The 16,395-nt window shown below is 39.6% G+C and overlaps 1 protein-coding gene across 5 annotated transcripts in view; it reads right to left on the bottom strand.

Moving 5' to 3' along the window:
* NEBL (nebulette) overlaps positions 1-16,395 on the bottom strand; it is a 381,507-nt gene that overhangs the window by 68,889 nt on the left and 296,223 nt on the right. For 3 of the 5 annotated variants that reach the window (XM_055146579.1, XM_055146581.1, XM_055146580.1), the window contains 3 exons: positions 7,482-7,595; positions 5,631-5,732; positions 1,194-1,298 (listed from right to left, as the gene is read on the bottom strand). The exons of 1 other annotated variant lie outside the window; for it this stretch is intronic. In XM_055146579.1, the coding sequence (XP_055002554.1) occupies positions 1,194-1,298; positions 5,631-5,732; positions 7,482-7,595 (321 nt within the window). The remainder of the gene's footprint in view (positions 1-1,193; positions 1,299-5,630; positions 5,733-7,481; positions 7,596-16,395) is intronic. One more of the 5 variants, XM_055146582.1, reaches the window with a different exon arrangement.

The raw sequence follows: 16,395 nt of genomic DNA, 5'->3' as shown, positions 1-16,395 counted from the left end.
GTAGGGCATTTGCCTTGCACGCGGCGACCCAGGTTCGATTCCTCCATCCCTCTCGGAGAGCCCAACAAGCTACTGAGAGTATTCCACCCGAACAGCAGAGACTGGCAAGCTACCCATGGCATATTCGATATGCCAAAAACAGTAGCAAGTCTCACAATGGAGATGTTACTGGTGCCCACTCGAGCAAATCGATGAACAAAAGGACAGTGCTACAGTGCTACATTTTTCTAACCATTTAGGTTAATTACTGAATTCTCCATGGTTAATGACATACAAAAAAAGTAAACAGACACTATACATAAGAAAATTAAAATATTAAAGGATAAGCATAATTCAGAGGCCAGAGGGTACAGCAGGTAAGGCTGTGCCTTGACGTGGCTGACCAAGGTCTGATCCCTGGCACCCCCAGGGGTCACCACGGAGCAGAGAGCAAAATAGCCTCTGAGCACCACCAGATGTGGCCCCCAGACCCCCAAATAAATAATGTAGAACCACTAAGTATTACAGTTCTAGGGCTATTACAAAGTATTGAATGTCTAAAATACATATCAGACAGAGGACATGATACACTGTACATACATGATGCGCACATATACAGAGTCAGAGATGAGAACGAGAGACCGAGAGGTGGGAGCTCAGTTAGGAGCACCTATTACTAACAAGGACAGGTCGCTGTATTTCCGTCAACGAAGAACAGGGTTCTCCACAGTAAATAAAAAGTAAAACTAAGGGGCTGGAGTGATGGCACAGCTAGTAGGCATTCGCCTTGCACGCGGCCAATCTGGGTTCAATTCCCAGCATCCCATATGGTCCCCTGAGCACCGCCAGGAGTAATTCCTGAGTGCAGAGCCAGGAGTAACCCCTGAGCATTGTCGGGTGTGACCCCCCCAAAAAAGAGCAAAATAAAAAGTAAAAATAAAATAATGCAGAATAAATGATCTTCACGAGCCCCTGGCACAAGCAGCATCTGGAATCATCTCATCCCACGGGCCATACAGGCCCCCTGTGCTTCTCAGTGGCAACCACGGCCCAGCCACCTGCCGTGTCAGAGCCACAGATGAGGCTGCAAATGCCTGCCCGGCATGAGAAGCCCTTCCCTCCCCAGAACTGAGCTGGCAGCTTTCGAAGTGATGACCCACAGCTGGGACTGTGCCAGCTCTGCCTCCCGGCGGCGCTGCCCTCCCGGCACCCACCTGGCTCTGGAGGGTGGCGTTTTCCTTATGGTGCAGGTGTTCCGCAGCATCCGCGGCGAAATGGTACATCCCTCTGTTTTCCTCGAAACCCTTTTTATACTCATGCTAAAAGAAAGAACATCAACCAGACACTGAGAGGAGCAGAGGTTGACTGAGACAGGAGCACCTAGCCCTGTAAACTGAGCATGCCAAGCCCACACGAGCTACAAAGGTGTAATCAGCACCAGTCTGCAGCCCCCGCTCGGCTGATGGCAACCAGAGACGGACAGACGAGGCAGGCCAGACTGGCCTGACAGGGCAAAGGCAATAGCCGCTGAAACATCCAACAGAAGCAGAGCAGTCAGCTCGAAACAGTGCCTGAAAGACGCACGGGGGGAGGGGCGGGGGGCAGGGGCGAGCCAGGAGCCAGCCTCTTGAGCAGAACAAAGGCCATTTCCCTTACCATCCCTTCCATCGGGACGGAAATGTGTCTGTAGGAAGGACAGAAAAGCTCAAAGAAGAAGGCCAGCGGCAAGAAATTTAATGGGTATATGCACAAGGACAGCCAAGAGGAAGATGAGGGGCCATAAAGAAAAAGTGAGTGAAGAATGAGAGTCTGAAGACACTGGATGCGGAGGGCGATTTACCCAAGCAGGCCAGAGTCTGACCAGGGAAGGTAACAGGATGGCTCCGGGCAAGGCTGGCAGCTTCGGGACCCTCACGGCGGCAGCAGCAATACGAGGAGCATCGCCTCAAGATTCCTAGTCGCATGGGCACTAACAGTTTCTCTGGAAGCTTCCGGAGCTCAAGGGACACTCTCAAAGACTCTGGCAACAGAGCCTCATGTCAGAGCTGGCGGGCAATGAGGGTTTCAGTGGAAACGGCAACGTTGTGTGGCACGGAGGGAGACAGACTAAAGGAATGAGTGAATCAAGCTGACATGTGGGCCGTGGGGGATTCTCCCGTGCTCTGACAGCGAAACGGGAAGGCGCAGGGTCAGGGACAGGGAGGGTGACGGGGCAGGGACCTGCAGACGGGAACTGCGGCTCCAGGGCGGTGCTCAGGGATTACCATGGTTTTGTGCTGAGAGCGCCCCTGGCAGAGTTTGGGGAGCCAAATGTGGTGCCAGGGATTGAGCCCAAGTATGCCACATGCAAGACTAGAGCTTTACCCACTGAACTGCCTGTCCAACCCCTAACGTGCCTCCCCCGCCAGATTCTAACCAGCATGATATGAAAATACCCAGGAAGTTAATGAAAATGTTTGCATAGTACAAGTTGGATTAAAAATAAATTTTCCCCTAAATTTTGAAGTCTCTCTTAATTAAAAAGGAATAATAGGCCTGAGACAGTAAGTAAAGCCTTGCATTCTGGGGACCCAAGTTTGATACCTAGTACCATATATGGTCCCCTGAGACCCCCCCAAGGAGTAAGCCCTGAGCACCGCAGGATGTGGCCCCCAATAAAAACAAAAGACAAAAAAAAGCTGACTTCAATGAATAAAAATACACATAGGATGTTATCATTTCATTAGAAGCTATTTTATAATATGTTCACTTATGAAAAATAATCATCAATATGATACAACAAGGCAGACAATATTCCATTACTGAATTAAAATCCTGGAATCATGAGTATATTCTAAGAAAAGGAAAGGAAATACCATCCCTAACATAATAATTTTAGTTATACAGTATTTAAAGCACTAATTTTTTAAAAGATGTAAATAATCTACTTGAACTACAATCTGTACTAGAAAAGCTCAATATTGTGTTTGCTTTTCCCTATTTAATAGTCTCTGTTGCCGCCTAGTGGGAATTACACAGAGTAACACAATATATATATTTTTAATTTATAAAATGTTACAAAATAAGCTGAGAGTAGAGTTCTGTTTTACAGAAGAAAATGTTTCTTAAAAAAATATAATAGCATATATCACTGACAAACTCATAAAACACATAGAAGTTTACTCTTTATATACTGGGCATTAAAATGTTTTTAATTTGGAATTAATTTATAATTTATTCCAGAAGCATTTAGATTATATAATAAGACTGTTATTTAAAACAGACTGACAACTAATTTTGGTAGGATATCTGTTTAATAAATATTTTGTTATTCACTCTTTTAATAAAATCAAGTTGCCTTTATAAATCAACCAAGTTCTATTTATCTTTGCATTAAAATATAAGAGATGACAACTCTAATGTACAATACATTTGAGCCAATATATCATTATGTAACTTTAGTAAATATATAGTATATTTCAGAGAAACCTTTTTTGCTTGATTTTTGGACCACACACGATGGTGCTCTGGGTTTAATCTTGGCTTTGTGCCGAGATCACCCCTGACAGACCTTCGGGAACCATATATGGTACCAGGGATTGAACCCATGTCGGCCATATGCAAGACTAGTGCCATATCAACTGGACTATCTCTTCAACTCCCAAAACATCTCTTTGGAAACTTAAAATTTTTCTTGCAGAAGGTAACATCCAGTAACTGTTACTATGGGGTCTAAAGTCTATAATCTAGGGAAAAGCACCACCTGAATTAAGATTTAAGCTTTATAAATTGTACATAACAATGCTATGGATAACTATGCTGGTTTTCATTGAAGAAATGACAGAAATAATTTATACAAAATGTATTTTACACCATTGTTATAAAGATCAATATTCTTGAAAAGAAATATTACCTCTGAGTAGCATCCATTCTACCCACTGTCAAATTTTTTAATTACTCCCTCTTTTTGTTGGCTAATTTACACATGAATCCTTGTGTTTTAAGAGCAGTTAATCCACTGATGGATGAGGGATTTTTCAGGGCAAATGCTATTGTGCTGAAAACTGAATGCCAAACACTGAACATAAAGAAGTTAGAAATGAAGAGGAACACAAGGACGGAAAAGAGAGACATTCAAGCAACAGAGAAATGCATCTAGAAGGTGAGGTACTAAAATGGCAGACGCGCATGATTTAAATGTCCTGGAACAGAGTCTAATTCTGTGCCCGATAGCCCTCTCTAACCTTCATTCTCTGTTCAACAGACCAAGAAAAATGACGGTCTACGTTTTCCCCAAGGGCAAGTGTTACAAAATAATTAATTAAAAGATCTTTGTGCGTATGAATCACTGACAGCCCTGCTATATTTCAAGAAGGATGACAGTAGTGATGGCGGAACAAGGGAGATCACAAAACAATGAAGAGAAGTTCCAGTATATAAAAGCCAGATGGAAACATTTCTAGCACTGACATGAAGCTATGTCTTACTACTTAATCATTTGGAGCCAGGTTCCGACTGCAGATTTTCATCCATGCCTGTGGGTCGTGGATATATACCCTCAAGAAACAATAGCTTCTGCTCTAAGGGGATCCATACCTGGCGGTGTACTGTGACTGCGCCAACTTGATGGCCAGAGGACTGAAACTAGGAGTATGGTTTCAAAGCCTGCCTTTCAGCTCCTTGAGATCTCTTTCCAGCCCTAGTTTATTTTGCTTTTGTTTTGCCATGTGGGGATACTGAACCCAGTGTTTCACACTTGCAAGGAAAGTGCTCTACTGCTGGGCTACATCCCTGCCCCCCAAATTTCAACATTCTCACATTCCTTGCCAACATACTTTCCATCTCATATGTATCTGGTCCCAGGCAGATATGCAGTAAATACGAATAATTATGAATGAGGAAGTGAGTGTGTGCACAGCCATTGAAGCAGATGTAGAGTAACTTAGAACAAGGAGTAGAGATGAAGCTAGAATTCCCACTGGGGCATCCTTTCCAGAGGAAGTGGGAACAAATGAGTCAAGGTGCTGAGTTAGGAGACCAGAGAAGTCCAGGTCCAGATGCACAGAGAGTCTGGACACACACAGGAGGAAAGCTCTGGCAGAATGACCACTTCACGGAGGGCACAACGAATTGGATAGGACAGTACACTCTCCTCCTGGTTGCCAAAGAAAACACATAAATCTTCACGAGATTCAAAGTAAAGTGTCAAAGTAAACACCCTGAGGATGTCCTTTCAGAGAAAACGTAAATCAGTTTAAGAATTTCTGCTATACTACTGAGGCTACTTAAATCCGGGACATTCTGCTATGACTTGCAGGAAGTCAAAGCTCCCTGTTTTAAGAGCCTGACCTTCAACTGGCTCCAAAATCACACAAAGCAGAAAAGCAGAAAACAGACCCCCACCCGCACACGGACCTTGAGGTTCGGTTGTACAAGACAAAAATCTGGGTACAAGAGCTTCAAAGCAACAGCTGAGGTGGGACCTAAGGAAGCGAAAGATTCCTTCCAAGGAGTCAGTCCCTGAGGCAAGGGTGGTGACACCCCGGGGGGCGGATGAAGCGTGGGCAGGTGGGCACTGCAGCGAGAGTGGCTCCCTGGGGAGGCCGACAGAAGCAGGCGAGCGCGGGCACTGCAGGCACACACATCTCCCGCTGCACCCCACCACCACTTACTCCGCTGAGCAATTGGCTGGTTTTCAGCGCATGTTCTAAAACCAAATTTGGGAGACCTGAAACAGGATCATGCATAGTTTCCATGTCTTTCTTGTACTTCACCTATGAAAATAACATGGAACAAAGTACCATCCAGGAGAAGAAAATAGCACGCTTCCGCGGGTACCGTCGTTATTGTTTGGAACAGACACAGAGCGCGCCAAGAGCAGGCACGTTAGCAGAGGCCACTAGGTGGCTCTCGTCTACCATCAAATGAGGGGAAAAATATACTTCTAGGAACTTGGAAATTTTTTGCTCATTCCTTTTAATGTTTACATATTCAGAAAGGATGATGTTAACAGAAGCAAATAACTTGAACCAAAATTCGGCCTTCAAAACTTAGAGAGTAGAGAAACCTTGTCCTTTAAGAATTACTACCATATCTTATGTTTTATGACAATTTTAGAGTTTGGGGTAATTTCTGGTCTTTTACCATATTCACCTTTTTAACCAACTACTTTGGAAATACAATCCTTTAGTAGTAATGATAATAATATACTAATAACAGGAAATATTTTGAGCACTGACAAAATTCCGCTTTTTTAAAAAGTTTTTTTCCACATAGTAAATTATTTCCACATCTAGAAGTATCACAATTTCACAAATGTGAAAACAGAGCCATAGAAAGAAGGAAGTATATTAAGTGAAGAGTTCAGATCCAGATAATCTTACTTTAACTCTTGAATTTTCAACCAAGCTCTAGGTTCTCTAAAGTACATTCCAACTCTATTTGCTTTTTTTCACACACAAAAGAATTGAATATAAAAAGAATTATTCTGATATTTACACTGCTCTTGAAATACAGGCATTTTAATTCTGAAAACAAAAAAATATTTTGGAACACAATAATCTAGATATTAAAGAAAGATAAAGCTAAGAAAAAGGTTATTAGGACACTAAAGGAAAATGTCCCAAGTCCAAAGTATATAACAGAATGTTCAAGCTAATCTACAGTTCAATTATAGTTAATTTTAATACTTAAAAAGGTACTCTAGGGGCTGGAGAGATAGCACAGCAGGTAGGGCGTTTGCCTTGCACTCGGCCGACCCGGGTTCAAATCCCAGCATCCCATATGGTCCCCTGAGCATGACCAGGGGTAATTCCTGAGTGCAAAGCCAGGAGTAACCCCTGTGCATGGCCAGGTGTGACCCAAAAAGCAAAAAAAAAAAAAAAAAAGGTACTCTATACTTTCTTTGACTGTAGCAGAATTTTTTCTGATTCTTTTATGTCTGCCCAGTTTTAATAAAAATTTAATAAAAATTTGAGTCTTATAAACACCTTTAAACTGAAATCTGATTATCTAAATAAAATAAAAACAAATCTTACAATTACTTTACAGCAATTAATTAATGAGTAAGATAAAAATTGTAAGCCATCAAATTTGTGAAAATTTGTGACAATTTCTATGATAAATTCCTATGTAGCAGATAATATTTTGTATTCTTATAAGCCTAATTTAATGACATGAGTTAATATCACAACCACTAATTTATTATGCTACATACTATTTTCTGCAAAACTGTATAAGCTATTCCTATTCTGTATGACATGTAATTATTTTATTAACAATATGCTTCCTACTTATTAACTAATTAGCAATAAGTAACCATTAATAGAAAATTATAATAATATATTTCTCTCTAAAATAAAAGCTTCAAGAAAATACGCTGCAGTGTTTCCAACTAAAATTACTCGAAAATTACATGATGTTGCTTACAAATCATTAATTAGAATGCAGCTGATTCTGAGAAGGCAGGGATCAAAGACATAGAAAATAATTTTCTATGAATTAGAAGGCACAAAGTAACTTACATTACTTGCCAGGATAGTCGCTAGTTGACTTTGCCTGAAAGAGGCACTTTCAAGGGGATTATAATGATGTTTCTTATCCTTCATTTCATTGTCAAATTTTTCTTTATATTTAATCTGTCATAAAAGAAAGAAATAGAATAAATATTACATTAATCTTTGAGCTTTCAAAATAACACATTTGCTTTTTTAATTAAATCAACTAACAGCTACCTAAAAGATGAAAAGTAGCAAATTTTAAATTCATGCTATTTTCCCCAATATAAAGCTTAATTAGGCATGAAAGTTTAAAAAAATCATCTCTACTTGAACATTGATCATAAATGCAATTAGGCATGAACTCAAATCCTAGTAACAAGTATTGTGCACTAAAATCACAGGATTTTAAAACTTCATTTTCCAGTTCCTTATTCCTATTATCTAAGATCAATTAGAAAGTGAGATCACAAATTTCTTAAATTCTACCACATTTAGAAAACGTGAGTCTGACTTATCAAACCCAGAATTGAAATATGAATTTTCCTTAAATTATTTCTAGTATAAGACCTGTGTTGTACACTGATTTTTCTCACTTTTCCTATTTGTTCAAATGAAATTACTTTTTTTGAAAGGCCTTGAATCTATTTAATGCATGTGTATTCCTTCATTTAATACCATATCTGTATTCTGTTGCAAAACCATATCCAATATTCATATTCATTTATATAAAAATGTAAAAATTATTTTTATATTATTATTTGTATCAGGATAATAGTTTTGGAGCCACATCTGGCAGTGCTCAGGGCTAACTACGAACTCGGTACTAAGGGATCATTCCTGGTAGGATTCGGAAGACCATATGTGGTACCAGGGCATCAAATCCAGTTGACTGCATGTAAGGTAAACATACTGCCTGCCATACTATGTCTCAGCCCTGTTTTCCTCTTTTTAGAATGCACTTAGAGGACCAGAGAGTACAGGGGTTAAGACATTTGCCTTGCACTCTGCCGGCTTAGGTTTGATCCCCAGTACCACATCTGGTACCTCTGAGCACTACCAGGAATCATCCCTGAGCAGAGAGCCAGAACTAAGCCCCAAGCTCTACTGGGTGTGGCCCAACCCCCAAGTAAATTTTTTTAAAACATAAAATTTAGAAAAGTAGTTGTAGACCAGTCAAGGAAAGCGTTATCAACTTACCGTGTAGAATTAAAAGAGCACCTAAACCAGTTACTTAGTGCATCTCACCTGCCTTCCCATTGCTAAAGCCAGGGAAGGATGCACAAAACTCAAAAGGCAATCGAAATGGGCTGGACTTGTTTCTAACAGTTTTCTATATTACAGTGTTTCCATTTATTTTCTAAGGGCAGTTTCTAAGGACAGTAAAAGTGCATTTTACTCATATATCTTAAAGACTCTGTCTTATAGAAACCTTTTCTAAAAAGAAATTTGGGGTTGGCTTCAGTTGAGTGTATAGAGGGGGTGGGTCTCTCCAACAGATGCACATCTGATACCTATAACTGAAAACCTAGGAAATTTCCCATGGAACCAGAACCTCTGAAGTATATTTTAAGATGGATTCCAGGAAAGGTTTTCTATTGTGAATAACTTTCTAATAATTTCTAATAACTTTCTGATAACTCATAATGCCTTAGAAATCTCATCTGTTCTAATTTGCGAGGCTTCATAAACATCAGGAAAAACTCTGATTTAAAAAAAAATCATTTTATGGATAAAATCAGAGCCAGTGGAATATATCACCAATGGAATATATTCAGATCTCCCTCACCATCCTACCTTCCACAGTAGTTGGCACCAAACCAAAGGTTTTCCTTACTGGTCTTTCCTTCACCTAAACACACAAGTCCTCCTCCCTTTACGCTCTCTCTCTCCGTCTTTCTACAGACACTTTGCACAAATATTTTAATCTTTCTCTCTCTCTCTCTCTCTCTCTCTCTCTCTCTCTCTCTCTCTCTCTCTCTCTCTCTCTCTCTCTCCCTCACACACACACACACACACACACACACACACACACACATACACACACGTATTCATCCAATAACGAGAGGATAAGAGGAGACACTTACTTCCATGAAAAAGTTCTTCTGACACAGACAGATTCACCTATCCATTTACTTGCTAGAACATTAGAACATTCCTACTGATGACCAGGGTGCCTTGCACACTCTCAGCTTGTGGCTATTCATAGCTAATCAACACATTCAGTTACATAATACTAATTTGTAGCTAGTTATCTTTCAGTTAATCAGAATCTCCAAACCTGCCCCCCCAACCCCTACCCCCACCCGCCGAGTGTCTTAGTTACATATCAGCTAACAGACACACATGGGTTCTCTGTTCTGGGATCTGCGCTTTGGCACCCTGCAGTTCCCAGCCCTGTGATAACAGGAGCAAAGGCAGCATGAAGGAGGTGGTACTTGGAATTAACCTGACAAATGCTCATCTGTTATTAAACCTGGCATTTGCTCTTTCCAAGTAAATACATGCTTCGAAAACAACAATCAATCCACATTGTAATGAAGCCTTTCTTCCTCTACTCATTAAACTTCAAGCTTAATGAGGTGGGAGGAGTATCACACCTATGAAGCTGAAAAAGCTGACATGAGCAAAACATGCCATTAAGACAGGAATTAGAGGCCAGAGAGATATTTCAGTGGCTTGGGAACTTGCTTTGCATACCACTGACCCAGGTTCAATACCCAATGCCCCATATACCATGATTCCCAGAACACCAACGGAAATACTTCATGAGAGCCAGGAGTAACCCCTGAGCATCCCTGGGTATGGCCCCAAAGCTACCAAACAAACAAATTTAAAAGACAAAAATTAGTTATATGTTCTAAAATGAAACTTAACCAAACAGCGCAACTTAAAAATGGCTTAAAAGTGTGCACCACAGTTTGGAGAACACATATCTGAATGGACTCTGTATATGTCCCCTAGTCCATTAGAACATGTACAAGGAACAGATTTTTTTAGGATAGCTGGGAACATTTAAAATGAATTTGCACCTAATAAATGTTTATTAAAGAAATGTATAAATGATGATAAAAAGAACAATCTTACTTTTTTCTCATAGAATGAACTAAACACTGAGATAGGTGTTCAGATTATAATATTTCTCTAATTCCCCAATGTTACACCCATCCCAAACACACCCAGGTTGTTTTATTGATTCGAACTATATCCTCTGAGAATGATAAAAACATAAAAGAAAGTGAAAAATAATAGATGCTAAGAAATATTTATTTAATGTATGCTTGTCAGTTTATCGTGACCAAGAGATTAAGGAATCAAGTGATGAGGTCTTTAAATATTTGGTAAATTTTCTAAATGGTATCTGTTCTACAGAAAAAAAACAGAATATTGGAGAATAGAAACTATAGTTAACAGTATTTCTGCTGATTATAACAGAAATTTTCTATCACCTGAACTGCCCACCAATAGAACCATCATTTTCTGCTTCTCCGAATCCTCCAAAAGTTGTCCTGAATAATTTTCATACATCCTCCAGGTATTAGCTCCAAAGCACTTTCTTTTTGAAAGTTTTCTCTTCCCTTTAAAATTAGAGCATTTACTACTGATACATTCTGGAAGAACTCTAAGTTACCTGATAATACTTTTCATGACTGCTGTAATTATTAGCAACATTGTCTGTACCACGGGGGCTTGCCCCTCCATCCCATATACATAAGCTCACTGAAGACAGGAATTTCATATACCTGTTCTGTAATATCTCGTTCAGCAACTCTTCCAGAATAAATAAGTGGATGAGGGACACTGAAAAGGTATTTCTTCATCGAAAGGCAGGACCGTGTAACAGCTGTACTGGGCCGGGGGGGGGGGGGGGAGGGAGGCATGAGGAGAGGAGATCCTTCGATTTTGCCTCAGCCTTTAGCAGATTTTGATGAGAACTTTATTTTTGAAGATTTCTACCACTGTTCTATGGGTTATATACCTTCAAGTATAAATTTCAAAATGCCATCTAAGCTTTCCAATTTATTTCTGTAGTGTGAGATTACTTGAAGTACATCCGTCTTTCATAACCATAAAATGAATGTAATAACAAAGTGTGGAGTTAATCTTATTTTAACTTTCAGTATTCTGAGTAAGTTGATACAGAAGATACTTAAGGAACAAATATATAAGAATTTTCCCCCATTAATCACAAAGTAAAGTAACTGCATAAAAAAAATTTAAGTATTGGCCAGGTACTGACAACTAACCATTTCTCGCCTTTCCGTAACATCTGTATGTAAGTACGTTAAAGAGGCAAAGTCATAGAGCCCCAACGCTCACCTGTTCACCAGTTCACTCTCACACTGCACATACGCACCCAACATCCGAGCCTATTTCCAACTCAGTTTGCGTATCTGCGCGTCCACTTCTTCCACACATGTATCTCTCTTAACGGATTAAGACAATGCTTTCCTCTGATTGCAACTGGCAATTCAATCATGGAACAAAGCATCCCTCCATCCAGTTTTAAGACCATCTAGGAAATGGAGAGCACTGAGTGACTGCTATGGAGCTATGACCCAATGTTTCTCTTTTTAGCTAATTCAATTATTTCAGAAACAAAAAAAAATGATTTGCACTTAAGGGTGATTTTATCTACACTATGAATATCTATGAATATCACTATGAATTCATCACTATGAATATCATATCCAACAATCCTAATGTCTACCAACACTTTTTTTAAATATAAGTAAAGATCAAATCAAGCTCCAAAAAGTCTAATAAAGAGGTTTGTTTAAATAGATTTAGCCAGATTTTCAGAGGTCCACACGGAGAAAATATAGGACCTGAAGCTCCAAGAAAATAACTTGAACTAGCTCCTGTATCTGGATGGGGCGATATATCGGTGGCATGAAGCCTTATTTTCAAACTCAATAGTTCAAAGCTTTCACCATGAGGGGTGCTGGGTTTCACAAGAGATCACCTATGGCTCAGATTCATAAAGAAATAGAGAAGGCAGAAAAAGGCAGTTCCTGAATGAAAGCTTTTCATCACAGCCCATAGAAACAAATGCTAGGAAGGAAATGGATAAGTTGATGACTGTACCTTAATTACACGTGAAAATGAACAGTCAGCAAATAACACAATGCCACATCATATAGGAATCAATTCCTTCCAATTTTGGATGGAATGCAACTAAAACTTGTTATGGAAGTTCATATAAACATATTTTTATATAGAATTCACTATTAAAATCAATGATTTTAAGTCTGGATAATGCACACAAAAAATCTCTCTTATTTTTACAGCAAAAGGACACCTCATAGGCTTTGCACTAAATATGAATTATTCAGATGTGTTTCATTAGACTACATATGTATTTACTGTAAGTCTAATGAATGTGTGCCATTTGAAAATAGTGGGCAAAAGACAAACACCTATTCCTTCAGAGTCTGTTCTGTGGTAAGTGAAGTACATGTTTAAAATATGCACATATACATGCATATGACTATTATAAACAGTGTTCAGAATTTATAAAGAAAAAATGAAAAAGAAGAGAATAATACAGCTTATATCAACAAGTTAAGGACATAACACTCAAGCGAATATGTAATGTAAGATTATCAAGGGGAGTGCTTGTCAGCAAGGGGAAATTCAAGATGCCCCAAGCCCATTAATAGTGTTTTCAATGTAAAGGCAATATTTATTACTATATTTTAACAACAATCTAAAATGTAATTTTCAAGTGTGAAACCTATTCTAAAGAGCATATCAATGTCATCTAAGAACAAATACAAATTATTATAAATGCAAAAGTTTGTCTGACATGATCAAACTAACGACGAACTTATTCATCACCTACCCTTAGACAAATCAGGATGGATTATGGCCACGTGGGAAGATAGTAACAAATCAACAACGGAGGGTTGTTATTTTTTTAATTTTATTGAATCACCTTGGGATAGTTACAAGCTTTCATGTTTGGGTTCCAATCACACAATGCACAGTGATCAAACACCCGGAGGTTTAAGTTGAGGACCTGACAGCGACTTCATTTACATCTGACATGCTAGTCAGTATACCTATCTTTATCCTGAAATAATGAAAATTGAAAATATGAAACTTACTTTTAAGTTTTTACTGTTATTTTCATTACCAGATTACAATTATATGCATCTCCTAAGTTTGGTGAGGTTTTTTTGGTTTTTTTGTTTTTTTGCTTTTCGTTTGTCTTTTACATTAGATTCGTGGCCTGGGAGAGTTCCAGGCTTGTGAACCCCTAAAACTGCCCTTTAAGGATGTTGCCAAAGTTGAAAAGGGGGAAAGTTTGTGACTCTGGAAGTAAAGCCTTTGTACATGTTGACATGAAAGGTTCTAATGTGTGTTTCCATGACCTTTTCTAGGTTCAGTCTCACGAAGCTCAGTTTACAGGTGAAATGTGAAGATTCTGCCCCCTCACTTTCTGATCTCTTATCATCAGGTGTGTTATGTCACCCCACACCACGAGTGCTGTCATCCCCATCTCTCACAACCCTTCCAGTGCTGTCCCGTGTTTCTTTCCTGCATCCTGCCCCCAGCCTCCCTCCTTATTGCATTCCATAATCATTCCCATTTACATTTTCACTTGTCTTTGAAGACTCCAGAATTCCGACTCTCATTAGGAACAAGAGAGTGCATGAAGTTCAAAATTGACAATGAAAATCAGAAGCAACACTTCTATATATTGGGGTTGGGGGTTGCTGGAGTCACACCAGACAGTACTCAGGCTTACCCCTGGGTTCCATGCTCAAGGATCACTCCTGGCAGTGCTCAGATGCAGTGCTGGAGATAAAACCAAGACTGACCACATGCAAGACAAGCCCCTGTACTATGTTCCAGTCCAGAGACTACACTTTCTCTCATTTCTAGTTTATGCATTTGGTGATACAAATGGAACTGAACTGGATACTGAATTCATTTCAATGATTGTATATATTCATCACTCAGTTTTCCCTTTATGATAAATTCATATGAAATGAAATGAGTCAGAATTGTCAGTTAATAGTTAAAATGATCAATATAATAAGTTCTCTGACAAATTATAATCTGCTTAAGTATTGGATCATTTAATTGTGAAATACTTTAAGTATTTTTACAGATGTAAAATTTCATGGAAGGGGCTATTTTCTCCTTTTCTCACACTAAAAAAAGCCCATGCTCTCTTTTGAACACATATTCATCTCTTTCTCTCCTTTCACATCTCTAAGTAAAAACTATGCTGCTTCACTAAGATAAACAAATAAATAAAACAAAATCTCATGGGAGGGGATCAATCGTAAGGTTTGGGGTAACCAAATTAAAAATTTGAAAATAAATACTTGAATATCAAGGACTCTTGAATAAGACTAGAAAGAAGTGAATTTAGGAAGAGACACTAGCTAGAGTTCCTATTCCTGTTTGTTTTGTTTCTATTCCTGTTTCCTATAAAAACAAAGGAAAACTACTCTGAGCAGACACTGAAATGATTCCTAGGAAATTATGGAGTATTTCCAGGGGTCAGGAAGCATTCTCAGTAATTTACTCCAAGTAATTCATTAGCGCTCGCGACCACCCTGAGGAATGGGAGATGCAAAGACTGGAGCAGATGTGGACAACTATGGAACTTGAGGTCCAAGGTCACAGGCCCCGCAATCTGCAATCCCTAAATTGAATTCCGGCTGTCCTGCTCCTGAGCACATTTTCTTAACCTCCTGACCCAAATGTACTACTTTCCTAGAATCTATTGATTCTCCTCTCCAACTTACGGGGAATTAGGCTTTGACCCCAGGAAAGGCTGAAACCCTCACAAGTCATGACACTACGCTGGAAATCTAAAGTGATCCCAGAACAGCTGCTGGCTCTGGATGTGCCGATCTTTCCTTTAGATCAGTAGATCTCAGGCTCACAGCTCCTAGGGGAGAGGATCATCCAGAAAAATCCTCAATCTCGGCAGAGCAACCGTTTTATAAGCCACTGAGTTATTTTGCAAGAAAGTGCCTCACACACTGTAAAAGTTTGTTAAGAAAATCCTCATTCATTCCTTTCTGTCTCATACTAACCCCATCAAATGAGCCAGATGTCTTTTGAGATGCTGAGGGCAGGAGTTTAGCAGCATAACTGAGTTCCAGCTGGTCTCTGGACCTTTCCCTCTGATGGCCACGGGCACCTTCCTGCATGGTGCCGCCGCCTCATCCTTCCTTTTTTTTTTTTTTTTTTTCTTTTCTTTTTTATTTTTATTTTTATTTTTTTTTATTAATAGTTTATTTTTAATTAGTGAGTCAACGTGAGGGTACAGTTACAGATTTATACATTTTTGTGCTCATGTTTCTCCCTTACAAAGTTTGATAACCCATCCCTTCACCAGTGCCCATTCTCCACCACCAGTAAACCCAACATCCCACCCCCCCTTCCCAGTCCCGTCTCCCCCCACCCCACCCTGCCACTATGGCAGGGAATTCCCTTTTGTTCTCTCTCTCTGGTTAGGTGTTGTGGTTTGCAATAAAGGTGTTGAGTGGCCATTGCGTTCAGTCTCTAGTCTATATTTGGCCCGCATCATCTTTCCCCCACATGACCAACAACCACATTTTACTTGCTGTTCCCTTCTCTGAGTTGCCCAGAATGAGAGAACAGCCTCCAAGCCATGGTGACAACCTCCTGGTACTTATTTCTACTATTCTTGGGTGTTCGTCTTATAGTCTATTATTCTATATTCCACAGATGAGTGCAATCTTTCTATGTCTGTCTCTCTCTTTCTGACTCATTTCACTTAGCATGATACTTTCCATGTAGATCCACTTATATGCAAACGTCATGACCTCATTTTTTCTGACAGCTGCATAGTATTCCATTGTATATATGTACCAGAGTTTCTTCAACCAGTCATCTGTTCTAGGGCTCATCCTTCCTTAAAAGGCAATTTTGTCCCAGTGCCTCGCTGCTC

The sequence above is a fragment of the Sorex araneus genome, chromosome 9 (genome assembly GCF_027595985.1).
Source record: "Sorex araneus isolate mSorAra2 chromosome 9, mSorAra2.pri, whole genome shotgun sequence".
NCBI classification, from domain to species: domain Eukaryota; kingdom Metazoa; phylum Chordata; class Mammalia; order Eulipotyphla; family Soricidae; genus Sorex; species Sorex araneus.
Note: the sequence above shows the minus strand (reverse complement) of the source record. Positions and strands in the feature narration are given on the sequence as shown.